This window comes from Dermacentor silvarum, chromosome 1, assembly GCF_013339745.2.
Source record: "Dermacentor silvarum isolate Dsil-2018 chromosome 1, BIME_Dsil_1.4, whole genome shotgun sequence".
Taxonomy (NCBI): Eukaryota; Metazoa; Arthropoda; class Arachnida; order Ixodida; family Ixodidae; genus Dermacentor; species Dermacentor silvarum.
This window is the reverse complement of record NC_051154.1, coordinates 322935820-322951523: the sequence shown is the minus strand read 5'-3', so window position 1 is coordinate 322951523 and position 15704 is coordinate 322935820. Positions and strand designations below refer to the sequence as shown.

General features: G+C 44.4%; 1 protein-coding gene across 1 annotated transcript in view; it reads right to left on the bottom strand.

The window, feature by feature from the left end:
• LOC119437327 (protein argonaute-4) overlaps nucleotides 1-15086 on the bottom strand; it is a 62104-nt gene extending 47018 nt beyond the window's left edge. The window contains exons 1-2 of the mRNA XM_037704376.2: nucleotides 15056-15086; nucleotides 11047-11336 (exon numbers count right to left, since the gene is read on the bottom strand). Of these exons, the coding sequence (XP_037560304.2) occupies nucleotides 11047-11336; nucleotides 15056-15086 (321 nt within the window). The remainder of the gene's footprint in view (nucleotides 1-11046; nucleotides 11337-15055) is intronic.
• Nucleotides 15087-15704: the final 618 nt, after the last annotated feature.

Sequence of the window (15704 nt, the reverse complement as noted above, 5' to 3'; positions counted from 1 at the left end):
TCCATAAGCTTTATCACCATCCATCACTTCATGATGATTTCTTTCATGCCACCACCAGTTATCTTTCCACGTCGTGACCATCCATACAAAGTCTTAACGCATTAACTGCCAGTCATCCTATTATGCATATTCCTTCTTACCGCGCACAATAACTGAATGGAACGCCTTACCATCAGACATTGCCACGGAACCATACTTGACTAAGTTTCTAGATTTATTTCGCTCGCGACTTGTCAACTAATCTCATTATTATTATGGGACAGTGTTTTCGATGTTTGTTGTTTTGCTTTTCATTACAGTTGCCTTATGTTCTCCTAATATGTACTAATGTTTTCTCTGAAATAATTCTGACTTATTTTGTATATTTCCAATGTTTCACTCTTTTACTTTTCTTCTATTCTCTTGGTTTTAATATGATGTATAATCTATGACCAGTGCTGTGACCCCCCCCCCCCATGTAGTACCCTCGTAATGAGGGCCTTAGGGGGTATTTTGAATACTTTTTCTTTGTGGGGTTTTACGTGCCATAACCAGTTCTGATTGGGAGGCACGCTGTAGTGGAGGATTCCGGATTAATTTTGACCACCAACCGCGGGGTTCGGTGTGCCGAGGCAGAGCGCCGTGGGCAATTCCCTCACATCCCGAAAATGTTAGTGCCTGTAACTTGTGCTGCCTACTTCTATTACGTGCTACATAAATGTGCTTTTCCGCGCGTGAAAGAATGCCTCAAATGCAGGCAGAATTGCCGCTCCACTGGCCGCTCCAGGCATTTTGCGTGTATTCGCGGCTTTCTTTCACGCTCGGGAAAACACATTTATGTAGCACGTATTGAGCAACCGAAAGCTGTATCGGGAGTTTTTCATGTTGCTCTACAATCATCTCATTGACACTTTGATAATTAGAACAGTACTTCTCGAGTTAGATAAATTATTACAATTACCTAATTAAATCTCAGTAACCAAAAAATTACTGGTGCCTACTCTACTGTACTGAAAACAATACGCACTAGGTTTGCTTCGCGTAACACCGTTCCTCTTTTTTTTAATCGTGCTGCGTGATAGCTGGGACACCCTGTATATGCATACATACATACATACATACATACATACATACACACACGTATACGTATTAATTAACGTATGTTGTTAGTAAAAACTGTTTTAGAAGCCGACGGAAACAGTGTAGAGAAGGGCACGATTTAATATTTGATGGCATAGAACTCCAAAACGAAATTGCAGAAAAGAAGGCTGTCATTTTACCGTAGTTAGTGTTTACTTTTGGAAGCAAGAGAATAATTGTATTCCGAAAACCGTGTGTTACTTCTATTGTAGAGTAGCGTTGGGGGAAGTAGCTCAGTTGGAATGTCACTTTCTACTTCTAAACAATAAAAGACCTAGTTTGAGTTGAAACGTGCAGGTTAATAGTAAAATTTCATCAGCGAAAAATGGGTGGTGCTGATGCGGTGTATGAACTATGGGCAATTATTCGGACCGCCCGGTTCTGAAAGTGATTGAGGGATGTCAGGTGTGTGGGGTATGTGTTGCCCCATTATGAAATACAGTAAGTAAGGTGACTGTTAATGAATGCATAGTAATGCGATTTTAGAATATGTTGCTGAAAACAATGTCTTGTTCGAATGAGCACTCGGATGGAAAAAGCAATCTTCTTAATGACAGAATTTACGTGAACGTTGTATTTAAGTTGAGGGTGTAATGTAACACCTACAGAAGTAAAAAAATAGATGGAGTAATGATGCAGTTGTCGATGTATAGTTCAGGGGTTAATGTAAGCATTTTTTTTTTGGGGGGGGGGGGCGAGTGAAAAAGCATAGTTTGTTTTCACAGGGTTTACATTTAGCAAGTTAGTCTTGCACCAAGAAAGCAGATTCGTGACGTCAGCGTTTAACTTTCTTAGTGATTAGTAATGTCTTTATCACTAATGAATATCATTGTAACATCAGCATAGAGGATGCAGTCAGAATAACTAAGTGATGATGGTAAGTCAATGTAGATAAGGCATATAGAGGACCCAGAATTGATTCTTTTGGAACGCCCTGGTTAGTTATTGGAGATAAAACACTTACGTAACTAACAACCTCTGTTCTGTTAGTAAGGTAGGTTTTCAAAAGTGCTAAAGCAGGCCTACAAATTCCGAGGGATTCAAGTTTAGCATACAAAATGGAATGGTTAATAGTGTCAAAAGCTTTAGTTGAATCATGAAATACCGCCCCTGCCCATTATCGGCAAACTGCTTTATGCTGTCAGTTTTATGAACGCTAATTCGGTTGAGAAGTAAGCACGAAAACCAAACTGCTTAGGTGTCAAAAGGCTAAATTTTCTTAGGTAGTTCGTTAGGCGATTAACAATGAGCTTCTCGGTTACTTGACTTAAAAAATACGAGGATGGTTATAGGGTGATAATTAAAAAAAAATTTCGATCTCCCTTTTTAAATGCAGGTGTTATTTTTCCTTGTTTGAGACTCTGCGAAAAAAGGCCGCTACGCAATGCATCTGCAGTGTTAATAATATCAGAAAGGACAAAATATAACTCACGAGCAACAAGTTTGATTTTAGATAAATAAATTGAATCTAGGTCGCAGCCTGTGGTCTTCAGACCTACTATAGTGCGCAGAACTTCATCTGGTGAAGTTGGTTTTCACAAAAATAGAGGCGAACGGGAAAACCTCGGCAAGTTAGTGACAGCGGATGCAGAGCTCTTGAAAAATGATTCATTAAAAGAACTGGCGACAGCCATAGGCTTAGTTAAAGGATTAGTTAGTGCTGGTGCCGTCCGTAAATTCTGTCACAAGCGCGTCGTTATAATTTAAATTTAAAAATTCTTTTATTACGTTCCAATTCCTTCTGCAGTCATTCCCATTTTCGAGCACTTCATTTTGGTAGTAGGTTCTTTTAGCCCGTTTCAGTAAGAGTGGGAGAGTTTGTGAATACAATTTAAAACGGGCCCTTAGGGCGCGGTTAAATGGCTAGTTTTTTTTGTTGTTGTTGTAAGGATTGCCTTTTGTTATTTATACTGCGCAGTAGCCCTCTAGTGATCCACAGGTTTCTAGGGGTAGAGTACCAACGAGATATGGAGGATACAGACCTACATGAGTTTATAATATCTGTTAGTTTCTCAAAGTAATGAATGCTTTGGTAACACAAGACTTCAGATAACAACCGCCAGTCATAGCGGGATACAATATCCACAAATTTCACAGAATCGAAAGAACATTTATTAACCATTTTATTTTTGCATTTAGTTTAATTTCGTGCCAAAACCACGAAATCATTATGAGGCACGCTGTAATGGCGGTCTTAGGACTTATTTTCACCACCGGGGTTCCTTAACGTGCACAGAAATCAAAGTACATGGTAAGAACTGTATTCTTGCATTTCGCCCCCATTGAAATGCGGCCGCCGTGGCCGGGAATTGAGCTCGCGTCTTCGAGCTTAGCGGCGCAACATGTATGCATTTACCGCTAAGTTAACACGGCAGATGTCACTGTACAATTCAACTGCGCTACACGACTAAACAAACGGCCATGCGCTAAAAAGAGGCCTACTAATATAGCGTTTTTATCGAGCGGTTGTGATATTGCACGCGAAAGCGAAAATAAGTGACTTAATTGACTCGGCGCAATGCAGTTATCCATGCTTGTCGTCTGTCCTCGTACCACCTCCCCGAAATTCAGTAGTACATCCCGGGCAGCTTTCGACCTTTCGTGTTTTCGAGGCTGTTGTGTGGCAATCAACAACACAGCAGTACTGCGTGCCACCTTTCCTGGTTGACGAGGTCGTGCTCACCATCGCGAAAACAACGCGCACGAGTGCTCGCGCCGTACATAACATGGGCGCGCTGGCACAGCGACGACCTTCGATACTTCCATCGGTCCGCTAGGGGAGCCTTCGGCGCTGGTGCTTCGCGGGCAAACTTTAGGTAGTGTCGTCTATTGACCCTTTTCGCGATGATCCCGTGGGCACTGCCACGTTTGATCACGTGGCGACGCGTCCATTGCTTGCCTCACCTGCCTCCGTGTTTACAATGGATGTACATGACAGCCGGTGCGGCTCAGGAAACCTCTGTTTCAGGAGATATCGTAGACGCTGACTGGGTGGTCGACACAAAGCTTTGGCCACAGCTTCAGAGGACATGTAAAGGCGCTTTCGCAGCTCATAAGCTTTGTCCAAACAGCGCGAGCTGAGTATATGAGGCGAAAAATGTATTCCTAGCTTCCCGCTTAGGAATGGAATCAGGATCACTTTGTGTTTTGCTCCTTGTTCTTTATTTGGCAAATACTTAGAAGCAGCGGCGTGTCAGGTTTCTGAGTCAGTGAAGTTCGTAGGTGCCGTCACTATATGATTTTTCTGACTATTCGCGCGTGGGCGTGGTCAGTTGCAATAGATTTGTTCTTGCTGCACACAAGCCTGCTAACGTAGCTTTTCTGTTCTTGGTAATAGCTGGCAGCAAATATGTAGTATCGCTAACAACTCGCTTACTACTGGGGACCGTCACGAAACATTCAGCTTCGACCATTCGTGTGCTGTCGGTATAGTCGCTGTTACCCATGCTTTGGCGCATTAATTCAAGTGTACGCCCATTCCCATATTTTTAATACGTTGGCGATAGGGTGCGCGTAAGTTTGCGCGCAAGTTGGCGTAGATTTGTGCAGATAACGTGCGCGATACTTACTATGCCAGGAAGCGACGCTACTCCCTTTTCATTGTTTAACGAGCGGTACTCACTCTTGCCGACGTTCCGGGGGTTAAGTCTTTGTTTGTTAGCGATACAACGTTAGCGATACAACGCTGACATGACTTTTTGTGAAGTGATTTTTTTTATCCGCGAGGAAAGTCGTACATTGAGAAGGGCCGGCAACAGATGCTGTCCGTGTGTAGCAATGGTCCCTGAACTTGGACTCACACATTCATTCTATTCTTTATTATGCCAGCCAATGTTTTTGCAGCCAACTACGGCAGATGTCTTCAATCCACCGCTCCACATTTTGCTACAAGAATGAGGCACAGTGCTAAAGCGAAAACCCAGTTGCATTTCCGACAGCTGATCGCACGGAAACAGGGCAGAAGCGGTAATGGTTTCTTATTCGTGAGCATTCACTGAGGCAACGTATGGCGTCCAGCCGAAAGCGCCATCTCGTTTCTCGAGAACAAGCTGCTCCGCGAAAAGGGCAAACTAGCAAACGACACACTGTACGCGTGCCGCACTGCCCGTTCCACGCCGCCATCGCCGCCGGCCTCCGCAACTCAGCGTATGCGCACATCGAAGCAAGCTGTTGAGTGATTTCCACGTGCCTCGGCAGACGGCGCTACGCGAAGAGAGAAGCAGGAATGTGAAGATATCCACCCAGATACCAGTTTACGCTCCTCTGGCCTTCTTGAAGTCCTTGGGTTCCGAGATAGCAGGGCTAAAGTAAACATGCCCACAATAGAGGTTTATAAGAGGTAATTGGAGGTTTGGTGCCAGAAAGGTAGGGAGACCACAACGCAGACCTACAAAAACAGAGTTTCCAGTAATGGTTAAAATATTTTGATGCTGGGGAATTCTTTGCATCTGTGTGTTTTCTCAAAAAGATAGGTAGCTCCTTCGGCAAAATAAGAAGAGCTTGGTGGCACAACCCACCACCCCCGTTTCAAAGGGGACGGTCATAACATCCATCCATCCATCCATCCAACCATCCAGCAGAAGGCAAGGAGAAAGCATGTGCGAAAAAGTGAAGAGAAGCTGAAGGAGAGGGCAAAGCAATGCGCTATAGACCCCCAGCGTTCGCGTTGCATGGTTTGTCCCGAGCGAATGCTGTGCGCGGAGTTGGCTCTCCTGTTCGTCCTACTCCGTGGCTCGGGCCTAACTCCGGCGCTGCTTATTTAAGCAGAAATGCTTTTCCCAGATAAAGCCGAAGCAGATTTTAATGAAATGTGCTGCATTTGAGAGATAAAGTGTAGTTAGTATTGGAAGCGAAATTTTAATTTAGGGTCTGAATTGTTTTGCGGGAATTGCCGGACGACTGCATGTCTGGAAAAAACGATGGCGCGAAATTTACGAATTCGTAACTCTCCGCCAAGAACAGATGTCGCATTTTTTTAAACTGCATCTAAATTGGACAAATTTGGCGCATTATTTTCAGCTTACGTGGATTTGTTACAAAGTTCACCAGATTATTGCAATAGTTCGCATATTTCAGTGGTGTACTTCAGAGTCATGTATAATACATAAATTTTGTATGCTTTAGATGTAATATAAGATGCAATTCACAGAATTGGGATGGATTTCCTTTTTTACGAAAGTTGTACAATTGTTAGTTTCGTTTTCTGAAAATTTTTGCTATTTGCACAAATTTTCATTAAATTGAAAGCCTAAATCGAAAGTCCTCTTTCAAGAGGATTCAGATTTTACATTGCTTTTACATGCAACAAATGTGATGAAATTCGGCGCAGTGGTTGCCGATAAAAAGAAGTTCTCTTTTCCCGTGTATTTAGATAGAAGCCCCCAAGCTAAAGCTTCATCTGAAAATGGTTTTATTCAAAAGGCTTAGAAAACAGCGCCTAAAGAAATAGTACAAAAAATTAGCAACAAAATTATTCGATCTTGGCGGAAATATCACTGCTATTGCTTAATTGAAATTGAATTCTGAGGTTATCCGAGCGAAAACAACGATATGATTATGAGGTACGTCGTAGTGAAAAACTCCGGATTAATGCTGGCCATCTGCGGTTCTTTAAGGTACACCTAAGTCTAAATACAGGAACGTATTTTGCATTTGGCCTGTCCGAAACGTGGCCGCACGCAATTCGGGGAGGCGAACCCGCGACCTCGAGCTTGGCGGCGCAGCGCCTTAGCCACTAGGCTTATCGCGGCCCGTTCCTGCTGGTATCATATAGTCGCTGTTTTACAGGGTGGCCCAACTCGCTATCATGCACCAAGATCTAAAAATATGCAAATGCCACGTCGCTGGACACAAACCAAGGTAATGCTATTTGCCGTCGCTCAGAGATACTCGGATTAGTTTTTGCATTCCGCCTAATTACATAATTAGTCTTCATTATTTTTTGAACTCCTCAAATATTATAATTAGATTAAAAGTGTTAATGAAAAAATTACAGAGCAGCATGAAAAACTCCCGATACAGCTTTGTGTTGCTCAATACATGCTACATAAAAATGTTTTTTCGAAGCATGAGAGAATACACGCAAAGTGCGTCAGCGGCCAGTCACACGGCAATTTTGCATGTAATCCCAGGCTTCTTTCACACTCGGAAAAGCACTTTTATGTAGCGCGTATTGCGCAACAGAAAGCTGTGTTGGGAGTTTTTCATGTTGATCTGCAATTTTCTCATCGACACTTTTCATTTAATTATATTTAGAAGTTGATTGATTAATAAAGACTAATTATGCAATTAGGTGGAGTGCGAAAAAAGAACAATCTTAGTATCTCCAAGTGACTGCAAAAATTACCTTGCTTCTATCCAGCTACGTGGCATTTCATCATCATCATCATGATCCTATTCATGTCCACTGCAGGACGAAGGCCTTTCCCTGTGATCTCCAATTACCCCTGTCTTGTGCTTCATCACACCACCTTAGTTTTCTACCGTCCTCGACTGCGCTTCCCTTCTCTTGGTATACATTCTGTAACTCTAATGGTGCACCGGTTATCCATCCTACGCTTAACATGGCCTGCCCAGCTCCATTTATTCCGCTTAATGTCAACTAGAATATCGGCCATCCCCGTTTATTCTCTGATCCACACCGATCTCTTCCTGTCTGTTAACGTTCGGCCTAACATTTACCGTTCCATCGCTCTTTGTGCGGTCCTTAACTTGTTCTCGAGCTTCTTTGTTAACCTCCAAGTCTCTGCCCCATATGTTAGCACCGGTAGAATGCAATGATTGTACACTTTTCTTTTCAATGACAGTGGTAAGCTCCCATTCATGATTTGGCCATGCTTGCCGTATGCACTCCAACCCAATTTTATTCTTCCGTAAATTTATTTCTCATGATCAGGGTCCCCTGTGAGTAACTGACTTAGATAAACGTACTCCTTTACACACTCTAGAGCCTGACTGGCGATACTCAATTCTTGTTCTCCTGTGAGGCTATTGAACATTACTTTTGTCTTGTGAATATTAATCTTCAACCCCACTCTTACACTTTCTCGGTTAAGGTCCTCATTCATTTGCTGTAATTCGTCCCCGTTATTGGTGAATAGGACAATGTCATCTGAAATCGGAGGTTGCTGAGGTATTCGCCATTGATCCGCACTCCTAAGCTTTCCCAGTTTAAGAGCTTGAATACTTCTAAGCATGCAGTGAATAGCATTTGAGAGATTGTGTCTCCTTGCCTGACCCCTTTCTTGATAGGTATCTTTCTACTTTTCTTGTGAAGAACCAACGTTGCTCTGCAATTCTTTTAGATATTTGCCAAGATATTCACGTATGCCTCCTGTACTCCTTGATTACGCAATGCCTCGATGACTGCTGGTATCTCTACTTAATCAAATGATTTTTCATAGTCTATGAAAGCCATACAAAGATGTTGGTTGTAATCCGCAGATTTCTCTATTACCTCATTTATGACATGGATATGATCCATCGTAAAATATACTTTCGTGAAGCCAGCCTGTTCTCTTGGTTGGCTGAAGTCAAGTGTTGCCCTGATTCTATTGGAAATTATATTGAATATTTTATACAATACTGAAAGCAAACTAACGGGCCTATAATTCTTCAATTCTTTAACCTCTCCATTCCTATGAATGAGTATAATGTTGGCGTTCTTCCAGCTTTCTGGTACATTTCAAGTCGTGAGGAATTGCGTATAAAGGGCAGCAAGCTTTTCAAGTATATCTCCTCAATCCTTGAAAAAAAATTGACTGTTATTCCATCTTCTCCAGCAGCTTTTCCCCTGGTAATGTCTTGCAAGGCCCTTGTTAACGCAATGCCTCGATGACTGCTGGTATCTCTACTTAATCAAATAATTTTTCATAATCTCTGAAAGCCATACAAAGAGGTTGGTTGGTTATTGAACATTATTTTTGTCTTGTGAATATTAATCTTCAACCCCACTCTTACACTTTCTCGGTTAAGGTCCTCATTCATTTGCTGTAATTCGTCCCCGTTATTGGTGAATAGGACAATGTCATCTGCAAATCGGAGGTTGCTGAGGTATTCGCCATTGATCCTCACTCCTAAGCTTTCCCAGTTTAAGAGAACTTCATCGCTGGGTATAGAAGGAGCATCTGTATCCTGTTCACCACTCATCATCATCATCATCAGCCTATATTTATGTCCACTGCAGGACGAAGGCCTCTCCCCGGAAGTAGTGTTCACCACTACTTCCGATGAAAGCTTGGCTGCTCTGGGTACTGCATAGGTCATTATAGAATTATTCCGCTGTTTTTACTATGTCATCCAAATTGCTGATATTATCCTGCTTATCTTTCAGAGCATACATTTTGCCTGGACCTATGTTTTCTTTTCACTGATTTCATGTTGCGTCCATATTTTACTGCTTCCTCAATCTTTGCCACATTATAATTCCGGATGTCCCTAGCTTTCTTTTTATTGATCAGTTTTGACAGTTCAGCGAATTGTATCTGACCTCTGGAGTTTGAAACTTTCATATCTTGCCGTTTCTTTATTAGGTCCTTGGTTACTTGGGAGAGGGTACCTACTGGTTGCCTTGGAGCCTTACCTCCCATTTAAATTTCTGCCTCTAAGATCAGCCTAGTTGCAGTTTCATTCATTACTTCTATGTTGTCTTCATTGTCCTGTTCTAAAGCTGCATATTTGTTTGCGAGAACCAGCCTGAATTGGCCTGTTTTTACCCTTACTGCGTCTAGGTGAGCCTTTTTCTTCTTGACTAATTTTATTCTTTCTTTCTTCAAATTGAGGGAAGTCCTAGACCTTACTAACCTATGGTCACTGCACTTTACCCTCCCTAACACTTCTACATCCTGAACGATGCTGGGATCGGCAGAGAGTTTATATCTATTTCATTATTTGTTTCTCCATTACGACTTTTCCAGGTCCACTTCCTGTTGTTGCGCCTCCTGAAGAAGGTATGCATTATTCGGGGCCTATTCCTTTCCGCGAATTCTACCAACATCTCTCCTCTTGTGTTCCTAGAACAAATGCCATAGTTGTCAATTGCTTGCTCACTAGCCTGCTTTTTCCCTACTTTTGCATTGAAGTCTCACAAGACTACAGTATACTGTGTTTCACTTTCTCATTGCTAATTCAACATCTTCATAAAACTGCTCTATTTCTTCATCGTGGTGACTGGAGGTTGGGGCGTAGGCTTGTACTACCTTCATTCTATACCTCCCATATTCAACTTTATTACGACGACTGCTACCCTCTCATTAATGCTGTAGAATTCATATATGTTACCTGCTATGTCCTTATGGATTAGGAATCCTACTCCAAATTCTCTCTTATCTGGAAGACCTCTGTAGCAGAGAATGTGGCCGTTAGTCAGCACTGTATAAGCCTCACCCGTTCTCCTAACCTCACTAAGGCCAATAATATCTCAGGCAATGCCTGATAATGCTTCAAATAGCCCTGCTAAGCTAGCCTCACTCGATACGGTGCGCGTGTTAAACGTTACCAGGGTCAGTTTCCAGTGGCGGCCTGACAGGACCCAGAGATTCTTAGCACCCTCTGCCGCGTCGCAGTTCCGACCACCACTTTGGTCAGTTGCTTCACGGCCGCTGGGGACCGAGGGCCATGGAATTAGTATTGGAGTCATTGGGGCGTAGTGGCCGAATACTGCACCAGGGACGCCAATTCCTATTCTGGAAAGGGATTGACTTTGTTCTCGACGATATTTTTTTCCCGCCGTCAGGCGCCACTCCATGCCTGAAATGCGACGTAAAACTGAAATGCCTGAAATGCACGTGAAAACGTGACGCATTTCACGTGGCATTTGCGTATTTTTAAATCTTGGTGCATAATAGCTGGGACACCCTGTGTACAGAAATACCTGGCACACCAGGTATATTGCATTATGCCGCGTATCCACCATTCTGCAGAACTTGCCGTGATTCTCATCTCGTCTTTTTGCGACCCAGTCGGGGTCAGGGTGGTGACTTCAGTACCGGTGCGGGGTGGGGTCGTCGTCATCGGCGAGACAGGGGCGGACGGGCTGCCCACCGCCGTGACGCCCACCGTCTTCGTGCTGACGATGCCGTTGCAGGAGCTGATCGTCGCCGGGCTGGGTGACTGGACTGGGGGGACCGCAGTGGGGCGCGTCTGGGACACCGCCCGCTGCTGGAGAGCCTGGGCGAACGAAGTGCGCGCTGGGGGGGCCACGCCTCCGCCGGGCACCGCTGCAAATCACGGAAAAGAACGCAGACACTGGTGAAAGAGCTTGTAAATTGGGCTAGTTAGCAGTGTATAATAATAATTATAATAAGTTTATTCGCATCAAAACACATGCGCGATGCAAGGGACCAGCGGAAAAAAAGCTGCCGTCATAGACAGCTCGACGAAGCCACAGGCCTTCACAAAATAGCGACTGCACTGCTATGTGATGCCATACAGATCACTCGCAGTGAGCTTACAGAAAGGTCTTAATAATGCGAAAGTACATACGGAATGGCGACAGTTTTAGGGGGAAAAAAGGTGGTTTACATTACGGCAACCAAAGAAAAAACCATTAGCAAAACTAAAGTCACATCTACAGACAGTTGTAAGAAACAAATATGTTAAAGGGGTTTGAAATGAATTCGTAATTGTTTGAAAGTTAGGCTCTCTTAAATAAGCTTGTTTCTGTGTAATGCATTCAGTAGTCTGGTAAAAACCTAATATCGCAAGAAACACAAGGCGCCCTTTCTTGGGCGTCTGCGAAACAGCTCAGGTTCGCAACATAGTTCCCCACCAAGTTTATTTCGCTGTCAGATTAATGCAGTAATCGCCTTATGCAGTGAACTAGTCTAAAAGAAAGAAAAAAAATTGTACAGATCGATACAGCGCACATGGACTATGTCGAACCAAGCTTTCCTGAATATCAATCTATTTCGCCGTCAGGGTGGTACTGCAATAGCCTAAAACTTGTACACGAGCTAAATAGCAATTAGTCTTGCTAAAAGCCTCACAGCACAATCAGAACACTCACATCAACCTAACTTGATGAAGCAGCGTAACATCGAGGCAAGTGATCACAGATGGCGGGGGCCAACGTGGCCGCAGAAGTTGTTGCCCTCATAGAGGAGTGTCGAAACATTGGCTCCAGCAGGAGCATTCCTTGTTCGACCGCTGTTGGTCACAAGGAAGCAGTTGGTGTGACACACGGCTGCCACTGTACACCGTGTTGGCTTTCAAAAGAATTATTGATTCATGGGCGGTTTTGCGCCTCAATGCTACGTCGTAAACCAATTTGCGCTCTCGATTGATCGATCATTTCACTTTCGTGAAAGTTCAAAAGGAAGAATAATTTCTATCTCACACCTTTCACGGGTGTGAGTAATAAATACATGGATTTGTACCCTTACCAACCTTGAAAGGTGCAAATCTGTTTGCTCTGGAGAGGCGCCGTATATATGTATAGCAGAGGGCCCCGGATTTACCACCTGCAGTTATCGAACCTGCGACCTCAGCAGAACACCCTAGCTACCGAGCTAAGGTTTTCGGTAAGCAAAAAATTTGCAATATTTGCGTCCTCGTCGAGATAGCGTTCCGCTTTCGTTCACTGCACCTTTTCTGTATCGTCCGAGGCCTAGGCCCATACACTTATCACAACGACACGCACAAGCGCCGACTGACAACCGCAATATTTATCCGTAGTGAAAGATTACATATGTGCCGCGGCACCGCCCGGGACACATTTGCAAATTGCAATCAAGATATGGTAAATCCTGTTGAGCCAAACATACGGAAGGCAGAATTACAGGCTGACACAGAATTAGTCATAGTTGTAGATAGCAAATGCTCCAGAAGATCTCGGGCGTTCTTCGTTCCCGATATCTGGTCAAAATGGCGCATCGGTCAAAGTCTTGGAATGCATCTGCCCACCCTCGGAAAAATCCCGCTTTCAAAAGTCAGCGCTCGTGTGTGCGTTTGTGTTATCGTATACCGTTCTATAAAGCGCCGTAAATTCGCTCAAGCTGTACGTCAACCGCTTGTTCTATCTGCAGCCAGTAAAACAATGCAGCAACAGTGTTCGTCGCATATTGTCATCACGTTGTAGTGACGGTGAAGAAGTAAACAGTGCTAGAAAAGGCGAGTTGAGATAACCATTCACTGGACAAGCTTGCGCCCAGAAATGCGAGCAAGAGCAACACAAATCAATGATAGCGGCGAGCACAGTGGCTGTTCGTCGAATCGAACTGATGGGTTAACTACAACCGCTATTTATACATTTATCATTAGATTAGAGATCTTTTGTAGTCGTGTACAATCTTGTTAGACAAGATTTCAGCTGTAGAATCGACGACGACAACACTCGAAATTGAGGATACGGCATGCAGGCGTGTCTTGCCCCGAGCGATAACACGCAGCGCATCACTTGGACTGCACGTTCGACATGCGCGACGGAGACTGACATGCGAGTTGATACACGATCGAACAGGTGCTTCTGAGTGACCGAGGCCATATTTTAAAATCTTTTTCTTCGCGCCAAGTGACCTATCTCTCCAATAATGGCGGCGTCCCATTCAATGACGAAGGACGAAACGAATGACATTTTGAACGGAACGTGAGAAAATATGGGCCAGCTGTTTTCTCGTCAAAAAGAAAGGAGACCTTTTAAATATGCATGAGGGCAAGCACGATGGCATCTGGCTGAATGCGCACCCCCGTAGTGTTCGCTCCTCTTGTCCTGCTTTAGCGCAACTCAGTTTGACTATGAATAAAAAAGGACAGACAGGTAGTGAAATACACTGCAGTGACACGAAAACGAAAACCTTCGCCGGATTGCCGCAGCCGTTAGGGTGGAAAGCGGTCAAGCATAGGAAATGCTTATGAGAGCCCAGCTGATTGTCCGAACAAGAGAAAGTGTTAAACAAGTCAGAACAGCGAATGCAACATCAGCTCACAGCGTAAGTGGGCTGCTAATTGTTCGTGCACCAGCGCACCTTCAAAAGCACGTGTGTGTGTGTGTGTGTGTGTGTGTGTGTGTGTGTGTGTGTGTGTGTGTGTGTGTGTGTGTGTGCGTGTGTGTGTGCGTGTGCGTGTGCATGTGCGTGTGCGTGTGTGTGTGTGTGTTTCGGAAAGCTGGTACCCCCCCTGGAAAATGAAAATGTGCCGCCTATCTTCTGCGTCGTATCTCGATGCAGTTCGTCGACTGCGTTCACGAGCCTCTGGATATTCATTTCGGTGCCGGCGCAGACTCGCGGCTTTTCTCAATATAACCACATGATTTTGTTCGCTAGGTCTACGCCTGGATTCAGGTTCCCCAGCTCTCGCATCAGGATCAGATCGCTGTCGCCGCATCCGCTCGCGAGTCGTTTCACCCACACACACACACGTATATCACAATTTTCTATTTCACGCTTTATGGCGAAAGCAATTATATCGACACTCGAGGCAAATTATAACTGTTGTCGCCGTGATGTTCCGTAATACCTACAAGAGCCATATAGATCAGCGACCCATACAGTGTGGGTGCGGGAAAAAGCACGTAAAAGTGAGCCGAAAAGGATGACGGCTTGATGGGCATTATCTTTCCACGCGCTCAATATTAGGGTTAGTTGTAGGTCCCGTAATGAAACGCGAATGGGATGGAGAGCACGCGTCTTCTCCTCCAGCCCTGCCATAGCTTTGAATGAATGTGCGCGGCTGACTCTTATGCGGCCCGCGTGCCATATCTAATTGTTGGTAATCATTGGTGGATGCAATGATAAAGGGCGAGCAGAGATGGCTGCTAACTTCATGCGCGCTGTCTTCCTTGCCGGGTTGTCTTTCTGCGCCCCTAGTGTTGCAGAGTTAAGAGACAGAGGTCATATTGCGGATCACTGACAGAGGCCATCTGTAGTGCACTTAAATATAGGCAGATAATTATGATGAATCTAATTTTCGGAGTTGCGGTAAATCGCGCGGTTGCGCGAACCGTTCGCGCCTCCGCTGCCGGCGTTCTTCATAGTGCTTGCGTTGTGAAAGCGAGTGCTTGAGGTCATCCAGTGAGGTGTTTACAGGTTTACATGGTCCGTACATTACACTATGCTTGCTATTTTAATTTTAGGTGAATGTTGACTACAATTTATATCGCCACTATAACTAACGTATAGACTCGTGTAAGGGCCGCACTTTTCTGTAGCGATTTTGACGGGCCTCCCCTAGGACCGGGCCATTTGACCTCATTTTTCCAACTACGAGTAAGAAATCCGCTGTAAACCTACGCGATCGCCTCCTCTCGACATCCAGTTGAGACACGCGAAAGTACGCTGCGCGCGACAATTCGCTGTTGAGCCCGATCAGAATCAGCGCACGGAACGCGATTGCTTCTCGGTTTGATCTCCTTTTTTAATTATTATTGGCTGTCAAGTTGGGGGTGCAGCCCTTACACGGGTGCGATCCTTGCACGGATTTACACGGTAAGAATCTTCCTTCGTGTAATTATCTTCTACTTCGCTATCACTAATACTGCTTCGCCTTCCGGGCCAAACTGCACTCTTTTTTAAGTACTTTGAGTCCGAGTATAAGCGGTGCTGCGCACGATTTCTAAACTTCTATTTATTTGATTCCGAGTGAATCCAACT